At 44.3% G+C, this 12730-nt stretch overlaps 1 protein-coding gene across 1 annotated transcript in view; it reads left to right on the plus strand.

Annotated features, from left to right (window-relative positions):
* Positions 1-463: 463 nt before the first annotated feature.
* The window catches only part of LOC115088641 (DNA (cytosine-5)-methyltransferase 3A-like), a 636171-nt gene continuing 623904 nt past the window's right edge, over positions 464-12730 (plus strand). Inside the window, exons 1-2 of the mRNA XM_029596904.1 lie at positions 464-667; positions 11279-11524. Of these exons, the coding sequence (XP_029452764.1) occupies positions 11453-11524 (72 nt within the window). The 5' untranslated portion in view covers positions 464-667; positions 11279-11452. The remainder of the gene's footprint in view (positions 668-11278; positions 11525-12730) is intronic.

A 12730-nucleotide genomic window follows, 5' to 3' on the forward strand; every position in this document is an offset into this window, starting at 1 on the left:
AAAAAATCAAGTAGCTACAAAAGTTTGCAAACAAAATTGAACACATTTGCCTTTTTTACTGAAATTAACGCTTTTTGTGAAGCACAACACAGCTTAGTACATCCGCCTCATGTATACAGTTTCTCTGCCTGTAAAAACGGAGGGGAATTCCTCCGCTTGTGGGCACTAGGACCTATCAGACTCCTGTTTATGGATCTGCAAAGGTGAGAGTTTCTTGTGTACATACCTGCAGCTACAGATTCAGATTAGGATAACTTTATTAGCATAACAATTTTACAGGTGAGGGAAGGTATTGCTTTAACAATGCATGAGGGCTAGTCGCTGTCAGGTTCCCCGGTGCAGCTGGTTGAGAGAGGTGCATGTTAGTTTGTGTTTATGTGCACAACACGTCAAAAGAGGAAACCCAACACTGGTGGGCACTAGGACCTGCCAGGCTCCGGGAGCTGCCAGTCCGTGGCTGGGTGCAGCGCAGCGCAGTGCAGGGTGAGCGGAGCTGCTGGAGGAGGCCTCGCCGGCCGGGGAGAAGGAAAGGGAAGGAAGAGAGGAAGGAGGAGAACAGGGAGAGAGAGAGAGAGAAGGAGAGGAGAAGAGAAGGAGACAGAAGAACGGGGAAGATCCCGGGAAATTTACACTATCAAAAAAGGTGCAGGCCTGGGACCGGCAGAGGGTAATTAACGCTTCTCCCCCAACTCTGCCGCCTGGCATGATCGATAGCCCCGTCAGATCGGAGGGAGGTGGGCACTTCCCGAGCTCCGATCCGTGCACAAGTCCGGGTGGGGGGGGGGGAGAGCAGGGCATAGACGGGAGAGCCTGGTACCAGACATAGTGGCGAAAAAGATTCTTGCAATGCAGCCGTGCTATTTCTCCCGCTCTCCTAATTCGGCATGCTTACAGAGAGAGAGAGAGAGCGGAATACGGCTGTACCCTCACGTTATATTCACCCTTGCGGAAAGCTTTGGGCTATGGGGCACAGAACTGTACCCTATTATTTCGCAGCCAAACCTATCCGGTGTATGTTTGTGCTGTATGTTTGGGGGGTGGGGGAGGGGGAAATATTTGCCTTCTTTTCATCTCAGTCCGGAGTTTCCCCTCCCTCCTTTTTCGTTACATTGCTTGTACTTGAACTTCAGACAGCGGCCGTCCTTGGGGGTATGGCAGCTGGGGCTAGAGGAGGTCGGAGACAGGCTGAGCGCTTAATGCGATCCCCGGGCACCGGGGCTGGCACGACCTCCTGGCGAATGTTGGGGGAGGGGAGGAGGGGAACGACGCAAATAGTCTTAACTACAGTCCTCCTATTTTTGTATCTGTTAGCTACATCTCTAGATGTTTTGCAGGCGCCTGCAAGTTTTTTCTTAACTGCGGGATGTGTTTATTGCTTTACATATTGAAAGTTGGTTGGATTCGTGCCTTTGACCGGGCCATAGGAGGGACACCGGAACGCAAAAGATTATAGTGAAATGAAGCCGCAAAATGGTAGCAAGCTGGCCGGGGGGGGCTCAAAGTGAAGCAGGAATCGCTCTCCTCCTTTCCCTTCGAACACACACACACACACAGCCGAATGTGTGGTGTAATATGGAGGGAGAGAGGCGGGGAGCCAGACCTGGACAGTGTGGCATAGCCCCTGCTCACGCCTTCAGGATGTGCCTGACCCCGGGAGCAGGGGGAGGGCATACAAGGACGGATCCGAGTCTCGGTCTCAGGGTGGCAGTGCCCAGTTCGCTGCAGCAGCGAGTGCAGCTGCAGGATGGCCCCCTCTTTTCGGGGGCGGGGGGAGGGAACAGGATCGCAGCTGCATCAGTTTGGGGGTGCGCTACATACAGAATTGCAGGCTGCCCATTGCTTCTGTTTGTTTTGGGGCGTCTGTGGGGGAAAACCGGAATGTTTTGTATGACATTTTCCCCAAGGCGTTTTGGATTAATAAAGATAGGCTGAGGATGCTTGCTTATAATCGTTCTCCTTAATCGCTCAGAGTGAGGGGGCGTATGTCTGGGTTTGGACAGATACAGTAAATGTTTGTCCCCAGTTTGCTTATGTCTATCTAGACTAGGATACGTTTTAACAATCTTGGTGGCTTGATGCTCGCAGCACGACGTTTATAATGAGCCAATTGTGGGGTGCTTGCATATGTGCACCTAGATATGCATATTTGAAGAATGGGTCCGCATGTATGTGTGCATTATGAGTTTTTATGCACATGTGTGGCATGTAGGGCTGTGCCCCTAAATTAATAATTTATGTAAGACATGAATCCCCCTCAAGCTAGAGATAAAGATAACACAAGGTATTAACCCCTTTCACTTCTTTCTCCCTAAATATTTGCAGTGCAACCATTTTTTTTCCTATCGTCTACATTTCATTACAATTGTTAGAATCCAAAAAAAAAAAAAAAAGGGGGGGTGGGCTGGGGGGAGTGGAGGTCAGCAATAATCCGTGAAGCCCTGAACAGAAAACCCGCGATTTACCCCCCTCCCCATACATTTTCTCCTGCAAATGGACTTCCCCGTGATTTTTCCTGGCGGAGGAGAGGAGACGGATCTGTTTATGTTTGTGTGCGGCGGGGTAGCAGGGGCTGTGTGTGGCATCATAGGGGGGTGCGGGGAGGGGAGAATAAATATGCTGCAAACCCATCGGTGGGTTTCTTTTTCTTTCTAAATTACGATTCCGTTTTCTCCTCGGGGTGTCGAGGCTTCGCCTTTCATTTGGCTCCGCATTGAAAGGACGACGGAGACCTTTCACTGCGGGTTGGAATTGCCCCTCTGCTTCTCCTGATTATCTGCAGGGGTGGGGTGCAGACATGTCCTTGAACGCCTCTCCCGTGAAGGGCACGTAAGGAAGGGGCTGGCGAACGCGCTCCAGTGCCGGAGATGGGAGACGTAGTCAACCTGTCCTCTATTCCCCTCTGAACCACGAAACAAAATAACAGTGCAGGGAGGGAGGGCGGGCTGTGCAATCTGCGAGCCAGAGGGAGGATTCCCAGCCTTCCCTGAATTCTCTGCATCGCTTGCTTGCGCTAGCATTCTTCCAGAGACCATTCCCCTTCTTTTTCCACTCTGCTTTTAGTGTGTGCATGTGTGTGTGGGGGGGGGGGGGAAGGAGGGTGGGAGGTGGTTCTTACAAATCTTTGCAAGTGCAGTTTAGGTCAGTTGCATCAATGTATTCAGTGTATTTTCCCCCCTTTTTCCACTGACTACAGACTTGTCTTTTCCCAGCTTCCTGCTAAGGGCTGGCTACATTGTTATAGAACTTACAGTGCATTTGGAGAGAGGGGGCGGAGTGGGAGTGGGTGTGGGTGTGTGGGGGGGGGGGGGCACTGCATGGCAGGCTGGCATTTGAGTTGCCACAGTGCACTTCTGCGCAAGTGTCAGCATACTCATCATCTTCTCTGTCCTTCTGTTTGCTTTCTTCCAGCTCGCCCAATGTACTATCAAGAAATGTGCACCACTGGTTTCCCCCTTTTTCGCGTTTTGAAGCATAGTCCATTTTTTCCACTCAGATCCGAATGTGTTATGGAACCAAAGACTGTAATGTATTTGCCTGTTCGCTCATAGAGTAGAGGAAAATAGAAAGGACACTGAAATCATAGCCTTTGTTGTTCTCAAGAAGCATGGATTGAGAATCTGGAGCTAGAAAGTGAAGAGTTCAAAAACAGGGGCAAAACTTTAATTCTTGAGTTCCTGCTATTCTTAAAAGGTCATACTGCAACTGCTGGGGTCTTCTCCGATCTGTTACCAGGTGCAAAGTTTGGGGGTTGTTTCTATGTGGAGCTTACATGTAAACTTCTTTATCCTCAAATTCTTGTACATAGATCAAAAGGAACAGATAGAAATTACGTGGTTTACATTTTTTTTTTTAAATAGATGGAAAATGTAAAAAAAAAAAAAAAAAAATCTAGTTAGTGAAAAGGGCCTATGTTCTTTTAGATGTGGAACCTGCTGGACTGAATGGATCTGTGGCGCCCTGTGATATAGGCAGTCAGGACATATGTTTTATTATTGCTGTTATGCTGTTTGGAAGGAATAGGAGAAATGCATGGCGGCTTGTTTGATTGGGATACCAAGTTGTGTGCAGCCGGTCTGTAGCTCACAGAATGTCCTTGTATTTTTTTTTGTTCAATGGAATTTACTTTATTCATCACAATATGCTTCTAGAAACTTGGACATCTAAAGATTTTCGCCAAGAACTGCACCAGTTTTTTGCTACTGTTTTTCTCCTTGAAAATAATGGAATGTTTTAATAGATAAAAGAGGCTCAAATTTTGCACCAGCACAAAATCTGTGGCAAAAACATTAACAAATGAGCCCAACAGAGACTTAATCACTACAGTTTTTTTTGTCCATTGGCACAACACGGAGAAAATAGTGCCAGTACATAGGGTAGGAAGATACAGGCGGATAGTTTATAGTGTAACAGTGTCTGGGTGTTGTGGTGTAAATAGTCTTACAACCTAACAGTATGTTGGTGCTTTGGTGTAAGGCTGGTTTTGCATTGTACAACTGCTTTGGTGTGAGGAGGTGAAATTACTGTGTAATAACATACAGATGTTTTGGTATAAGTTGTGTAAGTGGGTATATAGCATAATACAGGAGTTTTCAACCTGATCCTCCAGTACTTTACGGCCTAGCCAGTCTGGTTTTCAGAATATGCACAGTGAATATATACTTAAGATTTGAATTGTATGCACTGCCTCCATTGATTGCGAACCTTTCTCATTCATATTCACTTTGGATATTCTTAAAAATCAGATAGGCTAAGAGGTTGATGGAAATCCTTTCAGATAATACTAAAACAAGACCACACTCCATGAAACTAACAACCAGCAGATTGAAAACAAATGGTAGAAAATATTTTTTCACTCAGGGCACTATCAAGCTGGGGAATCTGTTGCCAGAGGATATGATCAAGTCCACTAACATAGCGAGGTTTAAAAGAGGTTTGGACAAGCTCCTGAAGGAAAAGTCTATAAGATTTTAGATTTTTTTTTTATATTCTGCTTTTCACACTTTTTCAGCACTTCAAAGGGGATTACATTCAGGTACTGTAGGTATTTCCCTATCCCCAGAGGGCTCACAATCTAAGTTTGTACCTGAGACAATGGAGGGTAAAGTGACTTGCCCAAGGTCACAAGGAGTGACAGTGGGACTTGAACCCTAGTCTCCTGGTTCATAGCCTGGTTCATAGCCCACTGCTCTAACACATTATTAGCCAGGCAGACTAAAGACAGCTGTTGCTCTTTCTGGGAGTGAGTACCTGGAAATAGATCTACTTTATGGGATCTGCCAGGTAATTGTTCTCCTGCACTGGGCACTGTCAAAGACAGCATAGCATGCTGGCTTGATGGACCTTGGTCTGACCCAGAGTGGCAATTCTTCTGTTTGTATATTCATAGGTTGACCAAGTTGAAAATGTCTGGTGTTACGGTATAAATTGGATAGATGTAGACAGAGTACAACAGCATATAGGCCGTTGGTTGCTATATTAACAGTGCTATATTGCACTTTGGTGTGAATGTCTGGCTTAGGAAACTGTACCTTTTGGTGGTATTGTAGCAATTCCTTTCGGTTTTGGTGGTGAGAGATCCTGCGGTGAGACACAGGGATTGCAGACATGTCAGTCAGCTTATTTCGATCACAGTTGTTCATTTTACAAGCATTCTTGGCCATTAGAAAAGTGGAAGTGACCTCTCTTCCTTTTTTGTGCTAAAAGAAAGAACCAGTGTCTCTATCCCCATTCCTGATACTCTGCTGAAGACACCCTAATGGGAGCCCATTCTTCCCGCAAAGGCAATGTCCACAAACAAGGCTGACACAGGGACAATATAGGTGACACATAACGGGGAGAGAGCTGCACAGCCTCTGCTAGTGCTTCAACTTTGTACTAGAGTGGGACTATACACACACACACTGGTGTTTGCTGTGGACACTACTTTTAGCTTTTCCTGTTTCCCTCTCCAGGGCCAAAAATATCCTGAGACACTTTTAGGCTAATACAGTTGAAATGGGTGCAGCGCTATGTTGAATTCCAACAATCTTATTAGTTAGTAGTCATAACATAGGTGGATACCTAAATGGCAGAAGAGGCTTTCAAAGATTATCCAGGTTTTGAATTTCACAGATGATATTGGTGTGCTAGATTGAATCATGAAAGTTTGCGTTGGAAGCTTTTTTTTTTTTTGCAATTTTGATTTTTTTTTTCATGTTTATAATATAAATAATAGATTTAATATCTGACCACAGAATTTGTAACTGATATCTCACTTTTTAACATACCTCAACAGGTGAAAATTATTGGGAAACTAAACAAAATGACTTCCTATGAAGTTTGTTATTATTATTATTTTTTTACTGAAAGTACTTTCTCTCTTTTTGTCGCCTCCTCCCCTCCCTCCCCCCCCCCCCCCCCCACCTTCATTTATATCTCATTCTGTCAGCATTTGGTTAAAAAATAAATAAATAAATAAATGTAAACCGCATATTCAAGGTACCTTTTAAATAAAAATAACTTTCTTACTACGGCTGTAGCCATGAAAGCATTGACTGCAACTGTAAAGGAGCCTGTAATAAGAGATGCACGCCAAGGTGGCAAGTGATTAACACCCGTATTCTCCCCCTCCCCCCATGATTTATGGTCCATGGTCTTTCCTGCTGCCCTAAGGTGTACCAGCTTCAAATGGTGATGGTGCGGGGTCTCTGTAAGGTGATATTATGAATCTGAGATGATTCCAAGCAAAGTTACTTTCTGTGAAAAGTTTGCCTTCTCGAGATCGGTGTGTGAAGCATCTTGATTGTAGGAGTGGGAAAGTTATAACCATTAGCTCCTGATTTGTCAGCAGCATGCCTCATCAGAAGAAACCTATTTCCAACGCCTCTGCTCTCTCCTCCTCAGGGCTGACTTGTAGATCATCCCTTAGAGGTTGTACAGGGTGTGTGTGTGTGTGTAGGGGGGCTGTATGTCCTTTCTCATGCCTTTTTTTTGTAAGCTGTTTTTAATGGTCACTGTGTTCTTAAATCCGTGAGTAAGAGGGACGTGCTCACCCTGATTATTTTAAGCAGAGGTACAATGCTGTGATGTGTAAGCTGTGAGTCTGAGTAAGTTTCTATGTAGGTGCTGGTGTGTTGTCAGACCAAAGCTTTATTTAAAGGCTGGCTTCCAGAGTCAGTAATGGCACCTTCAACAAGGAGGGCACTGACGGCTCTTGAGAACTCTGCAGTTGTTTGACAGATACTATACTTCTTTTCACGACTAGGAGTGGGAAATCCATTTTCTGAAAAAAAAAACCCCCAAACCAAAAACCAAAAAGGAAAACTTCTCGGTTCCTATCCTGGGAAACGGGGCGATCCAGAGTTGATATTGGTAAGATAATTGGTATCAGTTTTGTTTTGCATGGCAAGCTGAATGGTGTTCTTGATATTGGTGTGCCCCATGTAGAGGGGGCTGGCCTGCTATACTGAGTGCTGGGCTTCCACAATGCATGCCTGAATCCCACCGAGGTGGATTGTTATCATCATTTAGTCAAGATTTGCTACATGGGGCTCGATGGATATGAAAAGGAGTTTGATGAACATCTGTTAAAAATAGTGTTTAAACAGGAAGTTGTTTGTTGTTTTTTTTTACACTACAGAGAATGAATGAGAGATGTGTGTGTGTGTATTTATTACAAGAAAATCAAAGGTTGAACAAAAAAAATCTCTCTTTTTTTTTTTGTGAGCTGTAAGAGGCTTTTTGAAGTTAAACATCGGTCAGCACCAAATAACCGGATAATCTTTGAAACATAAAATGGTAATAAACCCGCAAACAGCCATGCTTTTGGAGTAATTCTGGTTTGGAAAGACTTTCTTGAGTTGAGGGGTCATGGCTCGACCTGATTGGCCCAGAAATAACATCCAGTCCCTTGCAGGGTCATAGATGCTGCAGGGGTAGGCATGGATGCCCCGCCTGCACGTTGGCTACGTTTTCTCCAACTGATTTATTGGGGGCAGAACAGCAGGGATCTGCATTCCGTATACATCGCAAACCCCCCCCCCCCCCCCCCCAAAAAAAACCTGTTTTATTCGTTTACTTTGTTACTTCTGGAAATAATTTAATGGCTGGAATTTTTTGGCTTTACTGAAACCCATATGTTTACTAACACATTTCCTTATGCTGATTTAGAAAGAAAGACAAAAAAGGAAAGCGCAGAGAGCAAGGGTACCAGAGGGCAGAGAGAGAATATGATAGAACTGCTATCGTGCCACTAACTGTGGAAGAGACAAAAGTGTCACCTTTTCCAAAGAAGGAGCATATTGCTTGTGCATTCCTTGTAAAGGGGCATTGACGCGGGACAAGTGCATTGAAAGGTTCCAAATGCAGAGAAGTCGTGGGTGTTCCTTTACCTTGTGGAAACTGTTTGGATAGAGAGAACCCTCTTTATTTTTGTTTTTGTTTTTTTTTGTCTGGAAAGAACAGAGCTGTACTTGGCTACCTGAAATGACTTCTCAGATGCGTGAAGAGCAAAATAAACGAGTAACAAGAAATAAATTGAAAATGGAAAGCTCTAGAACAGAAAAAAAACCCCTTACTTCTGCCAAGGACAACACCAACCCCATGGCTAATGCGGGCAGCATTTTCCATAGCAACAGGTGTTCAACCTTCTTCTCCTGTGACAGCCCGGCCCTTCCCATGAACGCGCAGGGTGGGGGAGGGGAGAGTTCTCTGGCTGTGGTGCTGGGAGTGGCAGGGGCTTCTGCAGGAGTCCAGGGTGGGGGTGAGGGGACATGGAACCCCCGAGCTGCTGGCGATTGCTACGGTGTATGGGGGAGGGGAGAGCAGCCTTGCCCTTGTACAGATGAATTATCCTAATTGGGCCTCAGATAAATCTCTCAAAACTTAAGAACGTGGGTGACCTGTTGAATTTTACGTACTATTATATAATCATTGGAGAAATATCTCACTCTCAGGACTTTCCTGTGTGTGTAGACAGTTTTGTGAGACTGTGGTAGGTGTGACAGTGTGTTTCTGGAAGAAGTGTGGCGTGCTTTCTGTGGACGGTATGAGAGGGAAAATGCGTGACTGCTGAGTGCTTCTTTGTGAGAAAGGCGTGTATACCCAGGAGTGTGCAAGTGGCATGGGATTTTGTGTGTGTGTGTGTAAAAGCTGTACTTGTATTACGGCCTGTGTGCGTAGCTGTGTGTATTATATATATATATATATTAAAAAAATCTGGTAAAGATCTGGTATTTGGGTTTAGGGTGTACGGAGGGGATGAATCTCTTCCGCGCGCTGCATTTTATCAGCCATTTTTCGCGCCTGAACTTTTAAGTGCATTCATTGGCTGTATGCACCCCTAAATTCCTGCACAGTCTGGGCGCGCAAGCCTCTGTTTTTACCCGACCGTAAACACGCCTTAACATGGCGAAGAAAAAATCTAGGATGCCAAAGGACGCCGTTAAGAGTGAAAGAAAAACCACATCAAATCACTGCAGTGCGGACATTCTAACCTTTTAAAAAAATATATTTTATTGTTTGCTTTTTTATAAATGAGAAATAGGTTACAGAAAAAAAGAGAGCGAGATGAAGGAAACTGGCACCTTCAATCAGTTCATTTTCCTGAGGTGACTTTGGTTTTAACCTCCCGGCCCAATGTGTCAGCGGGAGGATTGGGGTATTTTTTTTTTTTTTGGCGGGGTAGGCGGCTGCCCGAGGCTCTCACGAGGTTCCCGCCCGCTTGCCCCCTCCGCTCCTTCAGGCTTCAGCCCCTCGTCCTTTCCCCCAGTTTAACTGCAGGGCAGCGAGTTCCCCGCAAAAGGGGATTCTGCAGCGCTGAGGGGGTAGGAATAATGAACATTAGGGAAACCCCCCACCCCAACAGAACTAAGAATACCAGCGAACAAACAAAGCGATAATTTTATAGAAAAAGGCAAAAAAAAAAAAAAAAAAGCTAATAATTAAGCGTGGCATTTATTGTTGTTGGCGATTTCTTCTTTTTATTGGAGAATTTAAGCCGGGGCGAATTGAGGCAAAGCGTTGAGGGGAGGGGAGGAAAGGAAAGGGAAATAAAGGAGGGGGGAAAGGGAAAAAAAAAGGAGAAAAATGTGTTTCTGGCTCTGTGTCAAAACCCGCCATGTTCTGTATCTTTTAGGGAAGGAGACACTAGACTAGAGGGAGAGGGAGATTCGGCCGAGGGGAGACGGCGGGGGGAGTGTGAGGCACTCCTAGGTGCATAAGCTTTTGGTGGTGGTTGGTTTACATTTTTTTTTTGTCTGGGAGATCGTTTGGTATGGGATTATGGATAGGGAAAAATCACAGAATTAGGAGAAAGCATTAAAGGAACCGCAGAGACAAGGAAACTGCTGTTAATAAACAGACGGCGTTTTTTGACGGGGGGGAGGTACGAGGGGAGGAAGGTTGGGTTCAAATAATTTCTTGGCTTCAGAACCTAGATAGGAGACAGGAAAGAAGCACATAGCATTGTCTGAAAAGAGATTTTTCCTGTAATGAAGGCAGCGCCTGCCTTGCCTGCAACCAGCCTCAGCCAGTGGCCGTGGCGGCTGGTTTCAGCCTTGTCCATTCCCATCTGTGCTTTATCCTGTCTGTCTGTTCCCCCTTTTCCCCCCTCATCTTTCTGTTCTTGTCCTCTATCCTCCTGTCTGCATCGGTAGCTTTTCATTGCTTAGTCTCTTTCTTTCCGAGCCAGTATGTCCTCCCCTTGGTACTGTGCAAGCTTGCCACCATTTCAATCAGACTGCGGCTCCCACCCCAAATCTTGTGGTCTCTCCCTTAAGCTCTCTTTTTCTCCTTGACCAGCCTGGGTCTGACTGTCCCTTGTTTTGTTTTCCGAGTCTCTCGCTATTTCCCCCCACCCTTCAGTCATTCCCTGTTCCTGCAAAAGGAGCTGCACTCCCTTGCCTTCTTCAGTATTACTCTTGGAAATCGTAAGATAAAATAAACAGAAAAGGGATGGGGGTATTCTATTCAGGAGCAGATGTATTGGATTTGGAGGGCATGTGTTTCTAAGCATTGCAAAAAAAAAAAAAAAATGGACAAAAATAATCTGCAAAAAAATAAGAACTATTACCAAAAAGAAAAGGGGGTGAATATCAAGGTTGCAAGGATTTAATCGATGCAGATCCCTGCAAGGAAAACCTATTTAAAAAAAACCCCTCAGTTATTCCACACATTGCTTTTTTAAACTAGTAATTTGATTTTCAGCCCTTGTTTTTTTTAACTTTCTGGGATTGTGATTGATTTTGTTGGGAATCGTATTTTTGTGATCTGATTTTTTTTCCTTTTTCTTTACTTGTAGGTCAGAAGGAGGAAGATTGGAAAGAAAATAGAGCGTGAAAAGAGAGAAAAACTTCCAGCTGGTGCTTTAAAAACACAAACACATTATATAAATACATATATCGTTTTCATTTTTTTTGTTGATTTTAGTTATTATTTTGAATATAAAGAACATTTTTAAGATAATCTCTTCTTCATGATGCCGTCCAATGGCACCATCGATACCAGCAGCCCCACTCTGGAGAGAGAAATTGTCCAGATTCATAAGGTAAGATGAGGGTTTTTTTTTTTTTCTTCATCTGACAGGTGACCCAAAGTCACTGACAAAGAATTAATTTCCTACTTCTGCCCTCCTCAAAAAAAAAAAAAATTAGTTACCAGCTAATTCTCTTTCCCTTCTTGTGCCTTTCCCCTCCAGTTAACATTCTTCTCTCTCTTTCCTACAACTTCTCTGTTTCATATCCCTTCTTGTAACATAGCAAATGTCACGCCTGAATCTTTTTTTTTCTCTTCTTCCTACACATTGCCTCCTTTCTCACTGCTTTTTTCTCCTTCTTTTCTTCCTCCTCCTTGGAAGAGGAATGGGAGGAAATGGTAGAGAGAAACAGAGATGTGATTCAGGGCGAGGGGAAGGACACGGTTTCTGGCGTTGCTAAAATGGTCCTGGTTTTTGATGGGCAAATATTATAAGCTAGAATGGTTAAGCAGCTTTGGTGCAGGTGTGTGGTGAGAGAAAGCAGAAACTGTTCTGCAGTCTACCAAATGAATGAAGAGGATTGGAGCTGAGAGAGTGTTTGGAGAAAGGCCAGAGCAGAAGGTACAACAGACCCCAGCTGATCTTTGTCCTCCCCTTCACTTTTCTTTCAGCTAAGGGTGCTCTGTGCTTATCTCCAGGTTTTCCTCAATTTATTTTCTTTTTTTTTACCATTTTTGCCTCTACCATTTCCCCTGGTAGGCTATTGTTTGCATCCACCTTATTTCAGATTGCCCTAAATCAGTTGGCCAAGTGGCAGCAGAAATTGGTTTGTTGACCAGTTTTCAGCAGTACATGGCCAAGTACCCACTAAGCTTGTTGCTAGATATATATGCTTGCAGGTAGAGGAATATTCCCCCCGCCACTAACTGTTGTAGAATTGGTTTTTGCTATCAGTATTTTAATTTGTGCAAGATAAAGATAATATGCAGTGACTTTTTGTGTCCAATTTATTTTATTTTCATTTTGGAAAACTTAATGTAGATTAGCCTTAGTTAACCGATATTGATTTCAATTTCTGCAGGTTTAGTAGCCTGAAATCACACAGAGTTAGACAGGGGACAGGAGAAACTGGGTGACTCAAGGAAACTGGCACAGGGTTACAGACACGTATCATTTCATTTCTTGGTCACCAGTTCAAATCTGGCTTGAATCAATAGGGACTTTAAAGGATAACCTATCTGAAACAAGTTGGTGGTCCAAATCCAGTTCCCAGAGCAT

Source organism: Rhinatrema bivittatum, chromosome 3 (assembly GCF_901001135.1).
Source record: "Rhinatrema bivittatum chromosome 3, aRhiBiv1.1, whole genome shotgun sequence".
NCBI lineage: Eukaryota > Metazoa > Chordata > Amphibia > Gymnophiona > Rhinatrematidae > Rhinatrema > Rhinatrema bivittatum.